The sequence below is a fragment of the Aotus nancymaae genome, unplaced genomic scaffold (genome assembly GCF_030222135.1).
Source record: "Aotus nancymaae isolate 86718 unplaced genomic scaffold, 86718_ANA_hifiasm-v0.15.2.pri h1tg000011l, whole genome shotgun sequence".
NCBI classification, from domain to species: Eukaryota; Metazoa; Chordata; class Mammalia; order Primates; family Aotidae; genus Aotus; species Aotus nancymaae.
Window position 1 is genome coordinate 32789637 of NW_026988422.1, and position 23251 is coordinate 32812887.

Consider the following 23251-nt stretch of genomic DNA (forward strand, 5'->3'; position numbering starts at 1 on the left):
TAGACATATCTTTTCCCCCCTGACCTTTTTGGAAGACCTCCCTGATTTTGATCTCTGTTATTCTACTCACATTTATCTTATTATTTATGTCAGGTTCATTGCAGAGCATGGGGCCTCTCATCTTCTGGAACATGTGGGCCAAATGGACAAAATATTCAAGATTCCACCACCCCCAGGAAAGACAGGGATCCAGTCTATCCGGCCACTGGAAGAGGACACTCCGAGCCCCTTGGCTCCTATTTCCCAGCAAGGGTCAGTCTGTGTTTCTAGGCCTTTGTGAATTGGGAGGGGCTGCAGTCAAACCTGGAGAAACTGGGACTGAAATTCTATCTGGTGAGGTGCTGCTTGTTCTCTTCATGAAAGTACACTTCCTCTTTCTCAGGCAAGGGTTTCTCTACCACGGGGAGTTGTTAGATTGTGAGCAAGCCCTTCCTTTCTCTACTGAGCAAAGAAGGTCAGAATGCAAAGAGGATGGCAGACATCATGGCCGTATGGCCAGGGCGTAGGCAGAGGAGTTAGGAGCACAGGTTCTGGCTTTTTCATTGTGGCTTTGCCAAATAGTAGTTTGAACCTGGCCTAGTTGCTTAATTTCTTAAAGGTATAGTTTCTGATTGGTAAAATGGAGATAATGATAGTGCTTACCCCACAGGGTTGTCATGAACAAACAGTAAGAACATAATTATGATTACTAGAAGAAGGAGAGGTGTACAAGAAATAGCAAGTGGGGTTTAAATTCCAGGGCCCTACAGTTGAGACCACAAGCAGGTGATTCTCTGAAGGCCTGCTGGGCACCTGTCTGCTGTCTGTCTTACCTGCCTTGTGCTCAGTACTAAAGGGTGATCACAGCAATGTCTGTGGATTGGGTGGTGGGGCTCATCCCTGGGTTGAGCCCAGCCTTCTGCTTATCCCCAGATGGCGCAGCATCCGGCTTTTCATTTCATCCACTTTCCGAGACATGCATGGGGAGCGGGACCTGCTGCTGAGGTCTGTGCTGCCAGCACTGCAGGCCCGAGCAGCCCCTCACCACATCAGCCTTCACGGCATTGACCTCCGTTGGGGCATCACTGAGGAGGAAACCCGTAGGAACAGGTGTGGGGATTCAGAGAAGAGGGGCTGGGTCAGGGATGAGGGGCTTGAGTGGTGGACCTGAGGTGGGCAGGGTTGGGGCTGCAATGGATGAGGATGAAGGTGGGAGTTGCCCCTTGGATACTAACAAGAGCAGCCTACCTTCTCTTTTCTCAGTTGCGAGCCAGGGCCCTGTCTCCCTATTTGTGCTTATGTTCCCTGATACCATGACCCCAGTGACTCCCACGTGTCTCTGTAACCATGCCTACAGACAACTGGAAGTGTGCCTTGGGGAGGTGGAGAATGCACAGCTGTTTGTGGGGATTCTGGGCTCCCGTTATGGATACGTTCCCCCCAGCTACAACCTTCCTGATCATCCACACTTCCACTGGGTAAGGCAGACAGGTTTGGAGGAGAGCTGGGGAGGAAACAAAGGTTGGGGCAGAGGCCAGGAGAAGCCACACTCTGTCAGGAACCCTGGGCAGGCAGGTCCTTGAGATGATGTGAAATACAGGCTGAAGATACTGCAAGTGACCATGCTCTAGATGAGGAAATTCCTTTGAGAAGTACCTCTGGGGTTGGCCAAGAGTAAATGTAAGAGGGTAGGTCTGTTTAGGTGTTGCCATAAAGTAGATCTGGGTCCTGATCTCCCTTCTGTCATCTACAAGTTGTGTGCCTTTGTGGAATGCAGCTTAATCTGACCTAGCCTCAATTTCCCTACACGTTAAAGAGAAGCAATGACATTTACATTGGAGGGTTAAATGCAAATTGAAAGTCTGTAACAGGGCCAGGTGTGGTGGCTCATGCCTGTAATCCTAGCACTTTGGGAGGCTGAGGTGGTAGATCACCTGGGGTCAGGAGTTCAAGACAAACCTGGCCAACATGGTGAAACCCTGTCTCTACTAAAAATACAAAAATTAACTGAGCGTGGTAGCTACTTGGGAGGCTGAGGCAGGAGAATCCTTTGAACTCGGGAGGTGGAGGTTGTAGAGAGCTGAGATTTTGCCATTGCACTCCAACCTGGGCAACAAGAGCGAAACTCTGTCTCCAAAAAACAACAAAAACAAAAGTCTGTAACAGAATACTCAATACATTACAGGCATTCAATAAATGTTAGCTGTTAGTGCCTTCTTCCAGGAAAAAAATAAAAATAACTTAAAAACATTAGCTATTAGCTATATTTTATTGCTTGCATCTAGAGGGAGGGAGAGAGGAACATCACAGATACAAGAGGCCTGGGGCCTTGGCAGGTCTGGAGGGAGGGTCATGGTGGCCTAGGACTAAACCCACTGTCTCTGCCCTCCCCGCAGGCCCAGCAGTACCCTTCAGGGCGCTCTGTGACAGAGATGGAGGTGATGCAGTTCCTGAACCGGAACCAGCGTCTGCAGCCCTCTGCCCAAGCTCTCATCTACTTCCGGGATTCCAGCTTTCTCAGGTACTTTCTGTTGCCTGCAGGGTTGGGGCTCCTTCCCTAGAAGACCGGACAGGCTAGTCTCTCCCCAGTATTCAGAGTATAGAAGTGGAGTGCTATGAGACAGAAATAGGACTCAGCATGCCTTTGCAGCCCCACGTCAGCCTTGGTGTTGGAGTCAGAAGATCTCTACTTGAGGAGCTATGGGAAATCACAGCTATGTCTGGTGGTTGGTGGAAGGAGGCTGTCTGGGGTCTGAATCTATTCCAACTTTTGGGGTCTTTGGTGGTCAGCTCTGTGCCAGATGCCTGGAAATCTGACTTTGTTGCTGAGTCTGAAGAGGCCGCATGTCGGATTTCAGAACTGAAGAGCTACCTAAACAGACAGAAAGGGATTACCTGCCGCAGGTGAGCTGAGGGAGGTAGGGACCACCTGTACAGAGATGAGGTGAGAGGAGCCAGGCCTGCTCTGACCTGGTTGTGCTTGATTTGCCCACAGATACCCCTGTGAGTGGGGGGGTGTGGCAGCTGGCCGGCCCTATGTTGGCGGGCTGGAGGAGTTTGGGCAGTTGGTTCTGCAGGATGTGTGGAATATGATCCAGAAGCTCTACCTGCAGGTCAGCAGAAGCACTGATGATCAGAGGCATGGAGAGGGACATGGGGTGGTCTGGGTTGTCCTGGGTAGGAAGTAACTTGGTGGGGAGTCTGTGAGTTTTAGCCTGGGGTTCCTGAGGAGCGTGGCACCATGGATAGTCACTGCCCCATATACCCTCAGCCTGGGGCCCTGCTGGAGCAGCCAGTGTCCATCCCAGATGATGACTTGGTCCAGGACACCTTCCAGCAGCTGCAGAAGCCACCGAGTCCTGCCCGGCCACGCCTTCTTCAGGACACAGTGCAGCAGCTGATGCTGCAACACGGGAGGCTGAGCCTGGTGACAGGGCAGTCAGGACAGGGCAAGACGGCCTTCCTGGTACAGAAGGGGCCTGGGCAGGAGGGAGGGAAGGCTGTGTGGGCTGAGGTCAGGCACAGGGAGCTCAAGCATGTAAAATGTGACCATGTTTTCTGTTCCTGCCCCATGCAGGCATCTCTTGTGTCAGCCCTGCAGGCTGCTGGTGGGGCCAGGGTGGCACCATTAGTCTTCTTCCACTTTTCTGGGGCTCGTCCTGACCAGGGCCTTGCCCTCACTCTGCTCAGACGCCTCTGTACCTATCTGCATGGCCAACTGAAAGAGCCAAGTGCCCTCCCCAACACCTACCGGTGGGTATCCCCCAATGAGCCTGGCCTTGTTGATGCCCGTGGTACCACCCCTGTGTTTCTCTCTCTCCCTCTGACCCTGACTTCCTCTCCATATACAGAAGCCTGGTATGGGAGCTGCAGCAGAGGCTGCTGCCCAAGTCTGCTGAGTCCCTGCAGCCTGGCCAGACCCTGGTCCTGATCGTCGATGGGGCTGATAGGTTGGTGGACCAGAATGGGCAGCTGATTTCAGACTGGATCCCAAAGAAGCTTCCCCGGGTGAGTGTAAGAAGGAGATGGGTGTGGGGAGGCAGGCTGGGAGAAGGAGGGATACAGCAGGGAGGAGAGGGGCCTCTCCAATGTGGTTCTCCTTTTCTTTCTCCCCTCCTGCCCCTTTGCCCAAATATCACAGTGTGTACACCTGGTGTTGAGCGTGTCTAGTGATGTGGGCCTAGGGGAGACCCTTGAGCAGAGCCAGGGTGCCCACGTGGTGGCCTTGGGGCCTCTGGAGTCCTCTGCTCGAGCCCGGCTGGTGAGAGAGGAGCTGGCCCTGTATGGGAAGCGGCTGGAGGAGTCACCATTTAACAACCAGGTTGGATTCTAGGCCAGGGCCGATAGTTGTGTGGGGTGAATCTGGGGTCTATGAGGACCTGGGTGCTGAGGCTGCTAGTGCCTCGCACAGACATGCTCCTTTGTTTTCTCAGAAACTGTGTCCATGGGAAGTTGTTAATAAGAAAATTGTGATTCCTGATAATGTCACCCAGCCCTCTTCCCCCAATGAATGGCCTTTCTGGGGCCTCTCGGGGTGAGAGGATGAGTAAAGTGGTTTGTGGTGGGATAGGCTGAGCCACAGGGGTTTTCTGGCAGGGCTGGCTGGTCAGAGCAGTGTGGGAGAGGGATGGTTGTGTCCTGGGGTGATGCCGTGGACCTGCTGCCTGCTGGGGACTCTCAGAGGAGGAGCTGCCTGGCAGAGGGCCTGGTGCTGGGGTAGAGGGCTGGCTGCAGGCAGGCCTCCTGGTTCACACGCTGAGTCCTGAGTCTTGTCAGATGCGACTGCTGCTGGTGAAGCGGGAATCAGGCCAGCCACTCTACCTGCGCTTGGTCACCGATCACCTGAGGCTCTTCACGCTGTATGAGCAGGTTGGTTCTCCTCACCTTCCAAGTCCTAATCACCACTTCCCATTCTCTCTTCAGCTGCTGCGTCTCATCCCCATCCCACGTCCTTTGCTGTCTTGTGATCGCCCACCCCCCATCCTCGTCTCACACCTCGCCTCATTTCTCTCCCTCTCTGTTCTTGACTTTTTCATTCCTCCCCACCGTCTTCCTGCTGTCCCTCCCCTATCCCACAACCCAAGCTGCTTCTCCTCCTGCCACACTGACTGAGGCTGTCCTCCCGCCATCCTAGGTGTCTGAGAGACTCCGGTCCCTGCCTGCCACTGTCCCCCTGCTGCTGCAGCACATCCTGAGTACACTGGAGCAGGAGCATGGGCCTGATGTTCTTCCCCAGGCCTTGACCACCCTAGAGGTCACACGGAGTGGTCAGTGCTTGGGGTGGGTTGGGATACTGAGGGCCCAGGGCTCAGATGACATTGGTTCCATTGGGGTCTCAGCAGGCAGTGCAAGGAGACCTTGGGTGTGGTGGCGGGTGAGGATATTCTGTGGTTAGGGGAGGGCCTCAGAGAGCTTGAGTTTTCAGGTTTGACTGTGGACCAGCTGCATGGAGTGCTGAGTGTATGGCATACACTACCCAAGGGGACTAACAGCTGGGAAGAAGCAGTGGCTGCTGGTAACAGTGGAGACCCCTACCCCATGGGCCCATTTGCCTACCTCGTCCAGAGTCTGCGCAGGTACAGGTGCCCCAGTTGAGCTCCTGCTGACCTCTCTGTGCCTTCCCTTCTTTGAGCCAGGGCTCTCTGTATAGCTTCAATACCTAGCTCCTAGACAGTGAATGGGCTACTACTCCAGCTGCTCCCGTTTCTGCTCTTTGAGGGGGGATTAGGAGTCCACTGCTATGCCAGGATGCTCACTGACAGGCCTCTTCCTTCTCCTCTCTCCCTTCCTCACATGAGGACAGTTTGCTAGGGGAGGGCCCTCTGGAGCGCCCTGGTGCCCGGTTGTATCTCCCTGATGGGCCCCTGAGAACAGCAGCTAAACGTCGCTATGGGAAGAGGCCAGGGCTAGAGGACACGGCACACATCCTCATTGCAGGTGATTATAGCCCCAGTCAGCCTGGGCACTGAGTGTGGAGCTTGGGCCTGGAGGCCAGGACCACCCACTGGTGCTCCCATCTGCTGGCCACCTTCCCTGCAGCCTTTGGGAATGCTGCAGGGCCTCTCTCAATATCTGTTCATGCAGCTCAGCTCTGGAAGACGTGTGATGCTGATGCCTCAGGCACCTTCCGAAGTTGCCCTCCTGAGGCTCTTGGAGACCTGCCTTACCACCTGGTTAGTTCCTAGATCTCATAGACACCTTTTCCAAAGCGAGTGCTTTGGCTGTTCTGGGACCCCTCTCCCTCTTACTATCTCCACCGTCACCACTGCCATTACCCCCTCCCAAACTCCCTCTACCTCTTTCCTTTCAGTTTGCCTGCCCTTCTTCAAGTCCTTTGTCTCAGCTCAGATCCTGTCTGTGTATCCAGGTTGTGAGACTAAACTATCCCTTCTCACCAGCCTCTTCACATCCCTAACGAATCCAATCTGACCTTCCCAGCTCCAGAGCGGGAACCGTGGCCTTCTTTCGAAGTTTCTTACCAACCTCCATGTGGTGGCTGCACACTTGGAACTGGGTCTGGTCTCTCGGCTCTTGGAGGCCCATGCCCTCTATGGTAAGATGAGTCACTGGGTGGATTCTTCTCTGAGATATGGGACTCCTGGGTATGCTTATGGAGGCCCTGCTTGGGGTTGGGGCGGGGTGTGGGTGTAATGGAAAAAAGAGTCAAATTTCCATTTCGAGCTGAAAATGCCAAGAAACATTTCGAAGTTTCTTGCCAGCCTCCATGTGGTAGCTGCACACTTGGAACTGGGTCTGGTCTCCTGACTCTCAGGAGACCTTTCACCTAGAATTCTTGGACCAGAGAGTCTCAAACTTTATCTAGTTAGAATAAAACTATCTAGGAAACTTGTTCAAATTGTAGATCCTTGGGTCTCCACATTCTGGTTCCCTAGGTTTGGTGTGGGGCCCAAAGCTTTGTAGTTTTAACAGATATTCCTGATACAGGGCCAGAGGGCCACACTTTGAGACTTGCTATTGTAGACATACCATATGGTTTTATTTGGTGCTGGGATTAATGGGGTCCAGCTGGCTCCCCAGTAACATTCTGCCTGTCTTTTATAGCTTCTTCAGTCCCCAAAGAGGAACAAAATCTCCCCGAGGCTGACGTTGCGGTGTTTCGCACCTTCCTGAGGCAGCAGGCTTCAATCCTCAGCCAGTACCCCCAGCTCCTGCCCCAGCAGGCAGCCAACCAGCCCCCGGACTCACCTCTTTACCGCCAAGCCCCACTGCTCTCCCAGCGATGGCACCTCCAACACGCTCTACAATGGCTTAATAAACCCCAGACCATGAAAAATCAGCAAAGGTAACACCTTGACCCCAGGCCCTAGTAAGTCCACCAGAGAGCAAGCTACAGCTCTTTCTGAAACTGGAGAATAAGGATGACCAGAAACACTGTGGAGAGGGGGATCCAGGCACAGAAACACAGAAATCAGCTCCTGTTTGCTTTCTCTCTTTTATTTCCTCCCTTTCTTCCTACTCTTTCTCTAGCTCCAGCCTGTCTCTGGCAGTTTCCTCATCCCCCACTGCCGTGGCCTTCTCCACCAATGGGCAAAGAGCAGCTGTGGGCACTGCCAATGGGACCGTTTACCTGTTGAACCTGAGAACTTGGCAGGTATGACAATTAAGGAGGGGCAGAATTTACTCTCTGAAAATCCATGCAGACTGCCCTGAAGCCCTAGACGAGCCAAACACACCTGTTATCACTCTGATTGATTCAGCAACTTTACTCCTTGCATATCAGCTCAAAGGGCTTGGTCAAAAAATCAATCACACAGCAAATATTTGCTGCACACCAACTATTTAAGGCACTGTGCTAAGCATTGCAAGAAACACAGGGCTTGGGACGTTGTCATTGCCCACCAAGTGGTCAGTTTTGTTGGGAGATAAGACATACAAGGTAAAAAAGGAACCAAAACATAACCACGTGATATAATTAAGACCTGAGTGAGTTGTGTAGTTATAGGAGGACATAGGATGGAGAAGGGCAGGCATTCTTGTTTGAACAAGGAACTGAGCAAGGACACAGGGGGAGAATTTACAAATTCCCTGTAAATTGCTGGGAATTATGGCAGCAGAGAGTGCTTATGGGAAGCTAATTGTAGATTAGGCTAGAGAGGTGAGTCCTAGAGCCACAGCCTCTCTCTATCCTCTTTCCAGCCATATCCACCCTTACCCCATGTAACCCCATTCTCTCAGACCCATCGAAATCTTCTGTAACTTGGGGAATAGGTATGGGGTTTGGAATGGGGAAGAAAATGTGGCCCCACTTGGATCACGAAGCCCCCACTTGAACGTGTGCCCGCTTGGAACACAGAGAGCCAAGGACTCATGCCCTTCGTGTCTTGGCCTTCTTTTTTGGTGGGGCCTGGAGTGGTAGGACTTGGAGGGTCAAGGGGATGGCCTGAGCTGCACTTCCTCATTCACTGTCACAGGAGGAGAAGTCTGTGGTGAGTGGCTGTGATGGAATCTCTGCTTGTTTGTTCCTCTCCGATGATACACTTTTTCTTACTGCCTTTGACGGGCTCCTGGAGCTCTGGGACCTGCAGCATGGTTGTCGGTAAGGGGTCCTCCTGCTTGTCTTGGAGTGAGGGCCTTCCCCATTTGTTGGAAGCCCCAGGAGAAGGAAATGAGGAGGGAACTGATGGCCAGGAGCCCAGAGGACTGACATCATCTTCCTGGGATAGGGTGCTGCAGACCAAGGCTCACCAGTACCAAATCACTGGCTGCTGCCTGAGCCCAGACTGCCGGCTTCTGGCCACTGTGTGCCTGGGAGGATGCCTAAAGGTAAGACTTGGGGCCTGCAGTGGTCAGAGTGGCCCTGAGCCATGACTCAGCCTAGTGAGGTTGTTCTCTCAGTGTGGCAGAGGCTGTTGGCTGCCTGGCCAGAGAAGGTCTTCCCTGCTGAGGGCAGGGTAACTGGACAAGGTGGCTCCTGGAAGTCTGGGACTGAGAAGTTCAAGTATCTCTGTTCAGCATCCTGATTCCTCCTCACTCTCCCTCAGCTGTGGGACACAGCCCGTGGGCAGCTGGCCTTCCAGCACACCTACCCCAAGTCCCTGAACTGTGTTGCCTTCCACCCAGAGGGGCAGGTAGTAGCCACGGGCAGCTGGGCTGGCAGCATCAGCTTCTTCCAGGTGGATGGGCTCAAAGTCACCAAGGTAAGAAGGACCAGTATAGCCCTGAGGGGAAGCACAGGAGGACAGGTTGGAGGGTGGCAGACGACAGACAGCAGCATTCTGGGTCACTTTGGGATTGTGCTGAGAGCAGGTCTTGACGTTTCCATTTCTACCTCCCTGTGTAGGACCTGGGGGCACCCGGAGCCTCTGTCCGTACCTTGGCCTTCAATGTGCCTGGGCGAGTTGTGGCTGTGGGCCGGCTGGACAGTATGGTGGAGCTGTGGGCCTGGCGAGAGGGGGCACAGCTGGCTGCCTTTCCTGCCCACCATGGCTTTGTTGCTGCTGCGCTTTTCCTGCATGCGGGGTGTCAGTTACTGACGGCTGGAGAGGATGGCAAGGTCAGGTTGTAGAGGGCTGGTGGTGGGTTATGAGGAGGAGTAGCAAACACAAAGAATATCTGGATGGGGGATGGAGTCCTTTGTCGAGGAGACTGTGGAGGAGCTTGGATGGTGGGAGCCACAGGGAGGGGTGCTGCAGTGTGTAGGGACAGCTCATCAGAAGAGTCTCTGAAAGGAGGACTTTAATGGGAGTGGCTGTAACTCAAAGCAGGGAGGAGGACCAGGTGGTGGAGATGGTATCCTTAATCCCTTTTCTTGGTCTCCAGGTTCAGGTGTGGTCAGGGTCTCTGGGTCGGCCCCGTGGGTACCTGGGTTCCCTTTCTCTCTCTCCTGCCCTCTCCGTGGCACTCAGCCCAGATGGTGATCAGGTGGCTGTTGGGTATCGAGCAGATGGCATTAAGATCTACAAAATCTCTTCAGGTACTGAAGGAGGAATGCGTGGGCTTTTGAGACTTTAGAAAGAGTACAGAGCCTGCCCCCCAACCCCCTTTCCAAGTGTCTTACTCCCTTGTTGTCTCTCATTCTCTAGGTTCGCAGGGCGCTCAGGGTCAGGCACTGGATGTGGCAGTGTCTGCCCTGGCCTGGCTAAGCCCCAAGGTATTGGTGAGTGGTGCAGAAGATGGGTCCTTGCAAGGCTGGGCACTCAAGGAATGCTACCTTCAGTCCCTGTGGCTCCTGTCCACACACCAGAAGCCTGTGCTAGGACTGGCCACTTCCCAGCAGCTCTTGGCTTCTGCCTCAGGTACTTCTGGACAGTGGGCAGGGTTAACAAATCACTTTTCCTTTAGTTTAGTTTAGTTTTAGATAGAGCTTTACTCTTGTTGCCCAGGCTGCAGTGTAGTGGCTCGATCTCAGCTCACTGCAACCTCCACCTCCTGGGTTCAAGCGATTCTCCTGCCTCAGCCTCCTGAGTAGCTGGGATTACAGGTGCCTGCCACCATGCCCAGCTAATTTTGTATTTTTAGTAGAGACAGGGTTTCACCATATTGGTCAGGCTGGTCTTGAACTCCTGACCTCAAGTGATCTACCCACCTCAGTTTCCCAAAGTGCTAGGATTAGAGGCATGAGCCATCGCGCCTGGCCAATAAATCACTGTTCCTTTTAAAGACACTGATACCTTTCTCCAAGTTGTATGCATATTAGTATGAAAATACACATATGTGATTTTGTTTTACAACTTTCAAAGTGCTCTCAATTCCTTTATCTTGCATAATCCACTTAGACTGTTTCTTCTTGTTCCTTCACCCTCATTCTGGGACCTCTAAACTCCTAGTAATCCTTTGAGTTTCTGCCTGGTGGGAGACCTTGCTGTGTAAAGGGATAGGTTTCTCTTAGTAGGAGAGACAGAGAGATGTTGAGGTGAAAATGTAGAATAGCCTAGGCCCTCTCTAGGTGGGAGACCTGGTCCTCACAGGTCGTAAGGTGGAAGTGACATTGGACACTTGAGAAGAGGAGGGGTCTGGAGCAGCTGCTGTGGGGAGTGCAGTTAGTGGAGTAGAGACAAGGAACCATGTTCCTGGCCTGAGCTGTGGAGCAGGAGCTGGGAGTGCTGGGTGTTCCTGTCCTGTGTACACACTTGCTGATGACCCTTGTCTAGGGCCTCTCTGAAGTCTTGTGACTCACTGCATCCCTCCCCTGGAGCTGTGCTTCGGGTGTCACCCTCAGCCCACATGGCCGTTCCTGTCTTTGGCCTGCCAGGGCCTGTCCGGCTTCCTCTTCAGGAAGCTGTTCTCTCTCTCTTTTTCCAATGCAGAGGATTTCACAGTATGGCTGTGGCCAAGGCAGCTGCTAACGCTGCCACACAAGGCAGAAGACTTTCCTTGTGGCACTGAGCTGCGGGGACATGAGGGCCCTGTGAGCTGCTGTAGTTTCAGCACTGATGGAGGCAGCCTGGCCACCGGGGGCCGGGATCGGGTGAGCTACAGAAGGATACAACCTTAGGGTCTCATAGCCCTTCCGGTTCCTAGTTCTTAATAACACATTTCCCATTGCTTCCTCCTGCTTTTTGTTTTGCCAAATCTAGTATAGATCTGTCTACCTGCTCTTTCCTTGAAATTTCTTGCCTGAAATGGCCCCAGGGTTCCCATCCTTCCTTTGTTCCTGATTTCTCCCTCTCCTTGGGACCTATCCAGGGTCTCCTCTGCTGGGATGTGAGGACACCCAAAGCCCCTGTTTTGATCTGCTCCTTCCCTGCCTGTCACCGTGACTGGGTCACTGGCTGTGCCTGGACCAAAGATAACCTACTGGTGAGTAAAGGGGCAGGGGTGGCCCAGAGCCCAGCTGGGTTCCTGGAGCAAGACAACACTCCTCATCTCATCCTTTTTCTGGCACCCATTCATAACAGTAATAGCTAATATTTGTCAAACTTGATATGTGCCAGGCATTAAACTAAGCTCTTTTCATATATTGCTTCATTTAATCTTTACAACACCCTGTAAAGTAGATACTCCTTTTATCTCTATGTCACAGACAAGGAAATTGAACTCAGAACATTTCCAAGGTCAGTGATGAAGCTGAGCCAACAAACTTTCTAAAAGAAAGCCCAGGGTTGGGCGCGGTAGCTCACGCCTGTAATCCCAGCACTTTGGGAGGTCAAGGCAGGTGGATCACCTGAGGTTGGGAGTTCGACACCAGCCTGACCAACATGGTGAAACCCCGTCTCTACTAAAAATACAAAAAAAAAAAACTTGGCTGAGTGTGGTGGCACACACCTGTAATCCCAGCTACTCAGGAGACTGAAGCATGAGAATCGCTTGAACCTGGGAGGTGGAGGTTGCAGTGAGCCAAGATGGCACCACTGCACTCCAGCCTGGGCAACAGAGTGAGACCCTGTCTCAAAAAACAAACAAAAAAAAAGAAAGCCCATACTTGTTACAAGAACATAGTGCTATCTCTCTAGGCTTTGAGATGCCCTGGCCCTGTAGGTAAATGGTACTGCTGGGATTTTTTTGTCCCCTGGCACAAAATGAGTCTCAAATTACACCCTCAGTGTTGGTGAAGCCTACTTTCGCAATGCAGGGTCCCCACTTTGTTATCAAAAAGAAAGGAGAAAGAAATAAATATCAATTCAATAGACTTGTCATAGTCTATCCTACGAGGTAGCCAGATCTTTCCTTGGCACTGTAGATTGTCCACCTTTATCTGGATTTGTTGACTAACATTATGTTAATAATGTGGACAATAGCTACTATTTATTATATGCTCACTGTGTGCCAGGCAGCATGCTAAGTCCTTTTTATTTTTCTTTTTGAGACAGAGTTTTGCTCTTGTCGCCCACGCTGGAGTGCAGTGGCACAGTCTTGGCTCACTGCACCTTCCACCTCCCAGGTTTGAGCAATTCTCCTGCTCAGCCTCCTAAGTAGCTGGGATTATAGGCGCCCACCACCCTGCCCAGCTAATTTTGTTGTATTTTTAGTAGAGACGGGGTTTCACCATGTTGGCTGGGCTGGTCTCAAAATTCTGACCTCAGGTGATCCACCCGACACGGCCTCCCAAAGTGATGAGATTACAGGCATGAGCCACCCTGGTCAGTGTAAGTCCTTTATGTAGATGCATTTAGCGCCACAACCACCATATCCGATAGGTACATTATTATTATACTCACTAAATAGTTGAGAAACCTAAGGCTCAGAAAGAGAAACAGATTACAAAGCACAAAGTAATGAGGGTGGATCTAGGATTTGAACCCAGGCTCTTAATTACATGGCTTACTGCCTTCCACCCTGTATGATAAACATACAGAAATGCTGGAGGGATGCTGATAATCCCATTGCTCTGACTTCTGACTCTGCAGATATCCTGCTCCAGTGATGGCTCTGTGGGGCTCTGGGACCCAGAGTCGGGACAGCAGCTTGGTCAGTTCCTGGGTCATCAGAGTGCTGTGAGCGCCGTGGCAGCTGTGGTAAGAAGGCAGTGGAGAGCTCACTGGGGGTCTCTGGGAGGTCTAAGGGGGCTTTGGGAGACTGGGTGCATTGAGTATCTAATCCCAGAGGCAAAATGAGCATAAAGAATGAAGTACTTTGGGAGGCCAAGGCTGGCAGATCACGAAGTCATGAATTCGAGACCAGCCTGACCAACACGGTGAAACGCCATCTCTACTAAAAATACAAAAAAAAGAAAAAAAAAAAAGCCAGGTGTGGTGGCACATGCCTGTAATCCCAGCTACTCAGGAGGCTGAGGCAGGAGAATCACTTGAATCCGGGAGGCAGAGGTTGCAGTGAGCCAAGATTGTGCCACTACACTCCAGCCTAGGCAACAGAGCAAGACTTCATTTCAAAAAAAAAAAAAAAAGGAAAAAAAAAAACAAGAAAGGAAAAAGGAATGAGATGCCTGGAAATTAGGCAGCACAGTGAGACCCCATTTATATAAAAAATAAGATAAAAATTAGCTGGACACCATGGTGCATGCCTGTAGTTCTAGCTATTCAGGAGGCAGAGGTGAGAGATCACTTGAGTTTAGTAGTTCAAGGCTACAGTGAGCTATGATCCAACTACTGCACTTCAGCCTCCAGGGTGAAAGAGTGAGACCCTATTGCTAAAAAAAAAGTAGAAAAAGAAAAGGAGATACTCGGGACTGGATTATGGTGTTGAAGCTAAGGGTTGGTGTAAAGGGAGAGAGGGGAGCATGAAAACACAGCATCTTAGTATCATGACCTTGAGGCAGTCCTGAGCCACCCAACCTCACTGTTCCTGAGTTCTCCTCCCTCATTGACATTTTCCATGCCCCGATGCTCAACCCACCTCTGTGGAGGAAGTTCTGTTTCCCATGTCCTGCTCAATATGACTCTGCTCTGATCTTGTGTTCTGGGGGCAGGAGGAGCACGTGGTGTCTGTGGGCCGGGATGGCACCTTGAAAGTGTGGGACCATCAAGGCGTGGAGCTGACCAGCATCCCTGCCCACTCAGGACCCATTAGCCACTGTGCAGCTGCTCTGGAGCCCCGCGCAGGTAACAAAACATCAGCCACCTCCCGTTCCCTGCTGCCTCTTCTTTTCTCCCCGCTCCATCCCTTCTTGTTACTGAGTCTCTGTGTATTATCAGCTGGACAGCCTGGATCAGAGCTTCTGGTGGTGACCATTGGGCTGGATGGGGCTGCACGGTTATGGCATCCACTCTTGGTGAGTTCCTGCAAGGACCAGGGTCAGTGGAGGTGGGGAAGATATGTGGGATAACTTTCTGTTGTGCCCACTCCCATGAACCCATCTCATCCCTTCCTCCTAGGTGTGCCAAACCCACACCCTCCTGGGACACAGTGGCCCAGTCCGTGCAGCTGCTGTTTCAGAAACCTCAGGCCTCCTGCTGACTGCCTCTGAGGATGGTTCTGTACGACTCTGGCAGGTTCCTAAGGAAGCAGGTGAGTGAGACATGGAAAGAGACAGGGTATGTTACTGGTACAAAAAAAGGTCGAGGGTAGCCTGATATCTCTTATCCCAGCAATATCTGAGCTTCTAATGAAACACTTCCTTTCTTCTCCAGATGACACATGTATACCAAGGAGTTCTGCAGCCATCACTGCTGTGGCTTGGGCACCAGACGGTTCCATGGCAGTATCTGGAAATCAAGCTGGGAAACTAATCTTGTGGCAGGAAGCTAAGGCTGTGGCCACAGCACAGGTGAGTCGGTGTACCCTCAGTTCTTTGTGTAAATTCTTCCCTGGCTGTGTATTTACTGGGGGTTAGAGGTTGCATATCTGGCTGGGAGGGAAAAGATGGTTCATCCTGGCTCGTCAGGAGCACTAAATTGAACTCGTTATGTGTACCAGGCTCCAGGCCACATTGGTGCTCTGATCTGGTCCTCGACACGCACCTTTTTTGTCCTCAGCGCTGATGAGAAAATCAGCGAGTGGCAAGTGAAACTGCAGCAGGGTTCGGCATCCGGAAATTTCAGGTGAAACAAGCTGATGGGTTAATATGATAGAAACAGTAGTCTCCTCACTCCTGACATTTTACCCAAATTACTACTTCTGAACTAGGTCAATCGGATGTTAGTTACTGAGCAGGACATTATTTTCTGCTTCTGGCAATGTAAATGAATAATTCTCAGTGCCTACTTGATGTCAAGCACTGGGCCAGGCAATATGAACCAGTTACAGATTAAATTCATTATTTAACTAAGGAAGCTCACTGTAGAAGAATGGGCATATAATTAAACCACCAGCACTATTCAAACTGACTAGTGCTATAATGAAGATAAGTGCACGCATGCACACACACACACACACACACACTCCTGGGGCTTCAAAATTTGAGAATTGTGGAAAGGAGTTGGTATTTAACGTTGGACACTTACAGAATGAGTAGGAGTTTTCTGGACCAGCAAGAAAAGGGAACAGTGTTTCAGGAAAAGGAACGAACATGTACAGAAGATATGGAGCTATTGATAGTGTGTAGTATATTCTGGGTATAGCCAGGTCCTTGGAATCCTGGTGGGAGTAAGGGAAATTGGATTGAAAAGATAAACTGGGCTCAGGCTGTAGAGGACACAGTGCTAAGAATTTTGAGTGGAATAATTATCTGGATTTTATAAAGAAAACTCTGGTGGCAGTATGGAAGATGGATGGTAGTAGAGAGATACTAAAGTTAAGGAGACCATATTTACACCTGTAGCTATAGCCTAGAAAAGACATAATGTGGGCCTGACTGGGGCTGTGGAGATGAGAAAGGAACATACAGATTTAGGCATGTGTTGCATCCACAGGCCTTATTGATGAGTTGGAGGTAGAGAGGGAAGGCAAAGCCAAGAATGTTAGCGATTCCTAGTTTGAGCAAGTAACAGGTTGGCGCTGATGAATACTAACTTTGAAAAAAACAGAAAATGGAACAGGATTTTCAGGGAAGGTGATACATTTTGCTTTATACTTCAGTCTTGAGGAATTCATGTAGGATTGAGGAGCCTGATAGAGGTTAACTAAAGTAGGATCTTTCTCTGTCCGTGTACTTTTTTGAGCTAGTCTTCACCTGAACCGAATTCTACAGGAGGACTTAGGGGTGCTGACAAGTCTGGGCTGGGCTCCTGATGGTCACTTTCTAATCTTGGCCAAAGCGGATTTGAAGTTACTTTGCATGAAGCCAGGGGATGCTCCGTCTGAAATCTGGTAAGATCCAAAATGCTGAGTTAGTGATTATCCTCAGGTTGAGTCCAACTTAAAAGAAAACACTGGAGTCTTAAAGAGAGGCGTTTCTCTCTTTACCTCTCTTTAAATCCTGAGCTTAGCCTATTCCTCTCTTGTAAACCAGGAGCAGCTATACAGAAAATCCTATGATACTGTCCACCCACAAGGAGTATGGCATATTTGTCCTGCAGCCCAAGGACCCTGGAGTTCTTTCTTTCTTAGTAAGTCCTATTTGAGTGTGCTAAAGCAAACATTTGTCTAGGACCAGTGTTTTTACACCTTGGGGCCCATCATGGAGGATAGGGGAAGGGAAAGGCAGTTGGCTGCAAATCCTCCTATCCTCCTTCAACTGGAGCAGTTCTAATTTAGGACATTATATATTGGATGCCCATGTAAGATGTCATTGGTACAAGAAAGGACTCTACTGTTTTAAAAAGCCATGGAAAACCATAAACCTAGAAGTTTTCTCGATTGCATTTTCCCCCATGTCTCTCTTGTCTTGCCCCTGTGAATATTAGCATCTTGAGGGCAAGGACTACACCTTGTTTTTGTCATCAGAATTAGCAGTTACCTAATAGATGTTCATCACTTTTTGAATTGAGTGAGCCAAAGCTAGCTGTTCACTTCACATGCAGGTTCCTGGGAGCCTTTTCTTTCTGGGAAGGTTATTAAATCCTGACCTGCTGCCTACTAAAGTTACCTACTAAAGCTTATTCATGACCCATGATTCCACTCCTAAATATATACCCAAGAGAAAGGAGTACATATATTCGCCGAAGCCAGGTACAAGAATCTTCATAGCAACTTTATTCATCATAGCTAAATATTAATAAATAGAAAGGGGATAAATAATTTGTGGTATATTTATACAATGGAATGCTACATGGCAAAAAAATTAATGTGATACTGCATGCTGATTAATGGAATAATACAGAAATACCTGATAGACATTATTCTGGGCAAAGGAAGCCTGTTACAAAGGAGGACATGCTATATAATTTCACCCAAATGAAGTTCAAGAACAAGTAAGACTAATTTCGGTTGACAGACATCAGAATATTGTTAGCTTTTGGGGTGATGGTCTGGCATTGATGGGGCAGGGACATAAGGGCAGTTTTCTGGGGTGATGGAAATGCTCTACATCTTGATCTGGGGGGTGACTGCATGGGTAGATGCAAATGTAAAAATTCATCACGTTGTATGTTTAAGATCTGTGCACTCGGCCAGGCGCAGTGGCTCACGCCTGTAATCCCAGTACTTTGGGAGGCTGAGGTGGGTGGATCACCTGAGGCCAGGAGTTCAAGACCAGACTGTCTAACATGGTGAAATCCCCTCTCTACCAAAAATACAAAAATCAGCTGGGTGTGGTGGCACGAGCCTATAATCCCAGCTACATGGGAGACTGAGGTAGGAGAATCTCTTGAACCCAGGAAGTGGAGGTTGCAGTGAGCCGAGATGGTGCCACTGCATTCCAGCCTGGGCAACAGAGTGTGACTCCGTCTGTCTGTCTGTCTGTCTGTCTGTCTGTCTCTCTCTCTCTCTCTCTCTCTCTCTCTCTCTCTATCTATCTATCTATATATATATATATATTTTAAGACGGGGTTTCACCGTGTTGGTCAGGCTGTTCTTGAACTCATGACCTCAGGTGATCCACCCGCCTTGGCCTCCAGAGTGCTTGGATTACAGGTGTGAGCCACCATGCCCGGCCCAAGTATATATATATATTTGTGCACTTGATTGTATCTAAGTTATAGTTACATAAAAATAAAAAATAATAAAAAAAATCCTGACCAGCTCAGAGCAGAAAACTGTGCTTTGTCTGGTACAAGTTGACTGGTATGGGTAGGCTAAACAAAATTACCTATCCTTTCACAGAGGCAAAAAGAATCAGGAGAGTTTGAAGAGAGCCTGAATTTTAATATAAACTTAGAGAATCCTAGTAGGATGCTAATATCGATAACTCAAGCCAAACCTGAATCTGGTGAGTGGTAACAGAAGGACCTGAGGAACCTGGGGATGGCCCAGGGTGGATGGCAGATCCCTCAAGGCCTGAGACTTGGCTCTAATTCTGTCCTTAAAATGGCAGAGTCCTCATTTTTGTGTGCCAGCTCTGATGGGATGCTATGGAACCTGGCCAAATGCAACCCAGAAGGAGAATGGACCACAGGTAACATCTGGCAGAAAGAAGTAAACACTCCTGAAACCCAAACTCCAGAGACAGACCAATCTACACGAAGGGAATTTGATGCCAACATGGACAGCGAGCCAATACCACATTTAAATACACGGCAGCGTAGAAAGGTGAGTTTGAAGGAAGAGTCAGAAATATTAGGGGAGGAGGGCTGTAGGTCTGACACAGCACACTTTGATGGTTCCCTGAGGAGGGTCCCCTGAAAACTCACTATCCTGCTCTCCTCCTTCCTCTTTGAGATTCACTCGGGCTCTGTCACAGCCCTCCATGTGCTACCTGAGTTGCTGGTGACAGCTTCAAAGGACAGAGATGTTAAGATATGGGAGAGACCCAGTATGCAGCTGGTAAGTGTGTGTATGTGTGTCTGTGTGTCTGTGTCTGTGTCTGTGTGTGTGCACACCTATCCCAAAGGGATGTCACAAGACAGCAACCTTAGGGTAAGAAAGGGTCAAAGATCAAAATTCTGTTTTCTTCAGTCACTTGCAATGTGTGACCAACCTATTTCTAAATAAACAGAATTAATGTGAGAAAAAAATAAGTTAGTAAGGAGGCCCTAGGCTTTAGCCCTCATCTCCCCCATTTTTGTTCCCATTGTAGCTGGGCCTGTTCCAATGCGAAGGATCAGTGAGCTGCCTGGAACCTTGGCTGGGCGCTAACTCCACCCTGCAGCTTGCCGTGGGAGACGTGCAGGGCAATGTGTACTTTCTGTCCTGGGAATGAAGATGTGCTACTCAGGGGAAAGATGATACCCCTTGTGCTAGAGATGCAAAGCCCGAAGACACCGATAGCTTTTAATTATTATAAAATTAATAATTTCTTAATAATTATAAAAATAAAGTGTCAAAACATCTCAAGTGTAGGCCTGCCTGTATTCTCATGTGGATTCAGAACAGGAGGGAAGTATATGGATATTCTAATGTGTGTCTCTTCTAATTTAACTTTAATTCTTACTAGAACCACAAGAAAGTGAATGAAATCTTTAGTAGGTACTCTTTGAAACTAGGTTTTAGAATTCTTGTGTTACTTGTGGGCCCTAGGACCCTAGGATGCCATTCTTGCCAGGAGGAAGAATGAGAGCAATGTCGGCCAACTTTCAGTTTGAACAGAGTGGTTCATCAGGAAAGAATGAGGGAGGGAGAATAAGTCAGTCATGCATCAGGGCATTTAGAAAGAACTGTAATAGAGTTAGGATAACATTACACTACATTCCTCTCAGAGACAGCCCTTTTCTCAGAACTACCCAGATGAGAGGTGAGGAGTCAAGCCACTGAAAGTGGAACAAACCTTCTGGTTTTCCCAACTTTTGAGACTTGACTTTCAAACTTTAGTCAGTATGGTAATTGGCATTCTCAGAAGAGATCACAAAAGTGTCTTTCTCTCTCAAATTGAAATACACAAAGATTAAAACTAAAACTAATTGAGAGGTGGCACAGTCATAGCCATGAACTCTGATTTTCTTTTTTTTTTCTTTAGAGATGGGGTTTCTCCATGTTGGTCAGGCTAGTCTCAAACTCAAACTCCTAACCTCAGGTGATCCGCCTGCCTCAGCCTCCCAAAGTGCTGGGATTACAGGTGTGAGCCACTGTGCCTGGCCTGATTTTCTTTTTTTTTGAGACGGAGTTTCGCTCGTTACCCAGGCTGGAGTGCAATGGCACAATCTCGGCTCACCGCAACCTCCGCCTCCTAGATTCAGGCAATTCTCCTGCCTCAGCCTCCTGAGTAGCTGGGATTACAGGCATGCGCCACTATGCCCAGCTAATTTTTTGTATTTTTAGTAGAGATGGGGTTTCACCATGTTGACCAGGATGGTCTCGATCTCTTGACCTCGTGATCCACCCTCCTCGGCCTCCCAAAGTGCTGGGATTACAGGCGTGAGCCACCGCGCCCGGTCTGATTTTCTTAATTAAAAAACTTATTATTTGTTTTTTGAGATGAAGTCTGGCTCTGTCTCCCAGGCTGGAGTCCAGTGTTGTGATCTTGGCTCAGTGCAACCTCTGCCTCCTGGGTTTAGGTAGTTCTCCTGCCTCAGCCTCCGGAGTAGCTGGGATTACAGGCACCTGTTACCATGCCCACCTAATCTTTGTATTTTAGTAGAGATGGGTTTCACCACGTTGGCTAGGTGGGTCTCGAACTCCTGACCTCAAGTGATCCGCTCACCTCAGCCTCTCAAAGTGCTGGGATTATAGGTGTGAGCCACCATGCCTGGGCCATGAAAGAACCTCCTTATATTCCTAAAATTCGATCACATGGAAGAATCTATTGAGCAACTTAGTCTTTGCTTAACTTTCTTCCTCCCTATTATTCCAGCCTTAGCTGGGGTGGTTTTGTAGAATTTTCAGAGCATGGAAGACAGACAACTAGAGCTTCCTCCTGCCCTTGGCCCATGCTTTTAGGAGAGCAAAAGGCAAAATATTTCTTGAGACGGAGTCTCACTCTGTCTCTCAGACTGGAGTGCAGTGGCGTTATCTCAAGCAATTCTCCTGCCTCAGCCTCCTGAGTAGCTGGGACTACAGGTGCACACCACCATGCCTGGCTAATTTTTGTATTCTTAGTAGAGATGGAGTTTCACAATGTTGGCCAGGATGGTCTCGATCTCCTGACCTCGTGATCTGCCCTCCTTGGCCTCCCAAAGTGCTGAGATTACAGGCATGAGCCACTGCACCCAGCCAGTCTTGACACTGAAAAATTTATTTATTTATTTATTTTTGAGGCAGGGTCTCAGTCTGTTGCCCAAGCTGGTATGTGGTGGTACAATAACAGCTCACCGAAACCTCTGCCTCTAGGGCTCAGTAATCCTCCTGCCTCAGACTCCCGAGTATCGCACCACTGCACTCTAGCCTGGGCAACAAGAGTGAAGAATATTGTAGAGTGTTCTTCAGTTTTTTTTTTTCATGAATAGGCTGAGATTATGGATTTAATGGAAGAATTCAAGAGATGATGTACTTTATTGCGTCTTTATTGGGTACATATGGTATTGACAAAACTTATAACTGGTGTTAACCCTGATCACTTTTAAAGTGATATTTGTCAGGTATTTTTGCTGTACCTTTTTCATATTCTGTTAGAAGCAAGTCACTAAGTCCAGCCCATACTCAAGGGAAAGGAAAGAAAACCTCTAGAAGAGAGGTATGAAAGAAATTTATATATCTTAAGGTAGGTTTTTTGAGGCTATGCAAGTATCATTTTCCTGACTAATCTTAGCATTCATCCATGGATCTTGGCTGCAATAGTATTATTGTTTTCTAATCATGAGTGTCTATTCCCCTCCATTTTCCCTAATATTTTCTATTTCCCTTTGACTGACATTTATTGAAATTCTTTTTATTTTTTTGAGACTGGGTCTTGTTCTGTGACCCAGGCCGAAGTGCAGTGACATTGATCATAGCTTATTGCACTCATACTCCTGGGTTCAAGTGATCCTCCTGCCCCAGGCTTCCAAGTAGCTGGGACTACAGGCATGCCTCACCACATGCCTGGCTTTTTTATTTGTAGAGATGAGGTCTCACTATGTTGTCCAGGCTGATCTTGAACTTCTGGCCTCAAGCGATCCTCCCACCTTGGCCTTTCAGTGTTGGGATGACAGGTGTGAGCCACCACACCTAGTCTGAAATTCTGAAGGGAATTTTATCCCTTCCTACCAATTTATGTATTCAGTTATTTACTTGTATCAGCATAAATGCATGAGTATTTTTTTCTTTAGGAGCCTCTTGAATTTTAATACCGAAACTTCATTGTACTTATATTTCAATACCTTTTTATAGCCAGACATGGTGGCTCACGCCTGTAATCCCAACACTTTGGGAGGCCAAGGTGGTTGGATCACAAGGTCAGGAGTTCCAGACCAAACTGGCCAACATGGTGAAACCCCATCTCTACTAAAGATACAAAAAATTAGCTGGGTGTGGTGGTGCACACCTGTAATCCCAACTACTCAGGAGGCTGAGGAAGAAGATAGAAAGATATTGGTCTATAGTTTTACTTTTTTGTGATATCTTTATCTGGTTTTGATTTCATACTGCCTTATGCAATTCGTTGCAAAGTATTTCCTCCTATTCTTTGGAAAATTATGTCGTCTGCTTCAGTGTTAATAGCATGTTACTTCAATGAGTAGATATATTTGACTAGTTCCTTATCTGTGGATCATTTTGTGTACACCAGTGCCTCAGTGATATCTATACAAACACATAGAAGTTTTAGGTCAAAGGGCATGTACATTTCAAATTTCGATAGACAATCAAAATCTGGTTTCTAAAAAGTTACATGTATTGAGGCTTTGTGACACTCTTCCAAAGGCTTCCCAAATTTTTGGACATGTGGTAAATCCTAAGATGTTAAGTAGTTGGAGACCCAGGCTGCAGTTGATACATCTGAAAAAGGCAAGTGACTGTGTATGGATGGGAAAGAAAAAGACAGACAGCTTAGCCTTTGTTGCCTCTACCCTTCCTGCAATAATACTCA

General features: G+C 48.9%; 1 protein-coding gene across 7 annotated transcripts in view; it reads left to right on the forward strand.

The window, feature by feature from the left end:
- TEP1 (telomerase associated protein 1) overlaps window positions 1-19647 on the forward strand; it is a 60729-nt gene extending 41082 nt beyond the window's left edge. For 5 of the 7 annotated variants that reach the window (XM_012465679.3, XM_012465669.3, XM_012465668.3 and 2 more), the window contains 38 exons: window positions 94-252; window positions 913-1089; window positions 1337-1457; window positions 2376-2500; window positions 2770-2883; window positions 2975-3092; window positions 3251-3445; window positions 3557-3732; window positions 3831-3987; window positions 4121-4300; window positions 4756-4848; window positions 5114-5246; window positions 5405-5555; window positions 5783-5916; window positions 6064-6152; window positions 6418-6532; window positions 7042-7282; window positions 7468-7591; window positions 8412-8536; window positions 8664-8763; window positions 8982-9137; window positions 9281-9493; window positions 9760-9913; window positions 10023-10235; window positions 11247-11407; window positions 11626-11739; window positions 13287-13394; window positions 14306-14438; window positions 14532-14608; window positions 14712-14844; window positions 14967-15103; window positions 15253-15377; window positions 16441-16584; window positions 16727-16823; window positions 18478-18583; window positions 18689-18903; window positions 19033-19137; window positions 19391-19647. In XM_012465679.3, coding sequence (XP_012321102.2) covers window positions 94-252; window positions 913-1089; window positions 1337-1457; window positions 2376-2500; window positions 2770-2883; window positions 2975-3092; window positions 3251-3445; window positions 3557-3732; window positions 3831-3987; window positions 4121-4300; window positions 4756-4848; window positions 5114-5246; window positions 5405-5555; window positions 5783-5916; window positions 6064-6152; window positions 6418-6532; window positions 7042-7282; window positions 7468-7591; window positions 8412-8536; window positions 8664-8763; window positions 8982-9137; window positions 9281-9493; window positions 9760-9913; window positions 10023-10235; window positions 11247-11407; window positions 11626-11739; window positions 13287-13394; window positions 14306-14438; window positions 14532-14608; window positions 14712-14844; window positions 14967-15103; window positions 15253-15377; window positions 16441-16584; window positions 16727-16823; window positions 18478-18583; window positions 18689-18903; window positions 19033-19137; window positions 19391-19513 — 5341 coding nt within the window. In that variant the 3' untranslated portion in view covers window positions 19514-19647. The other 2 variants (XM_064374811.1, XR_010342033.1) reach the window with 2 other exon arrangements.
- Window positions 19648-23251: the final 3604 nt, after the last annotated feature.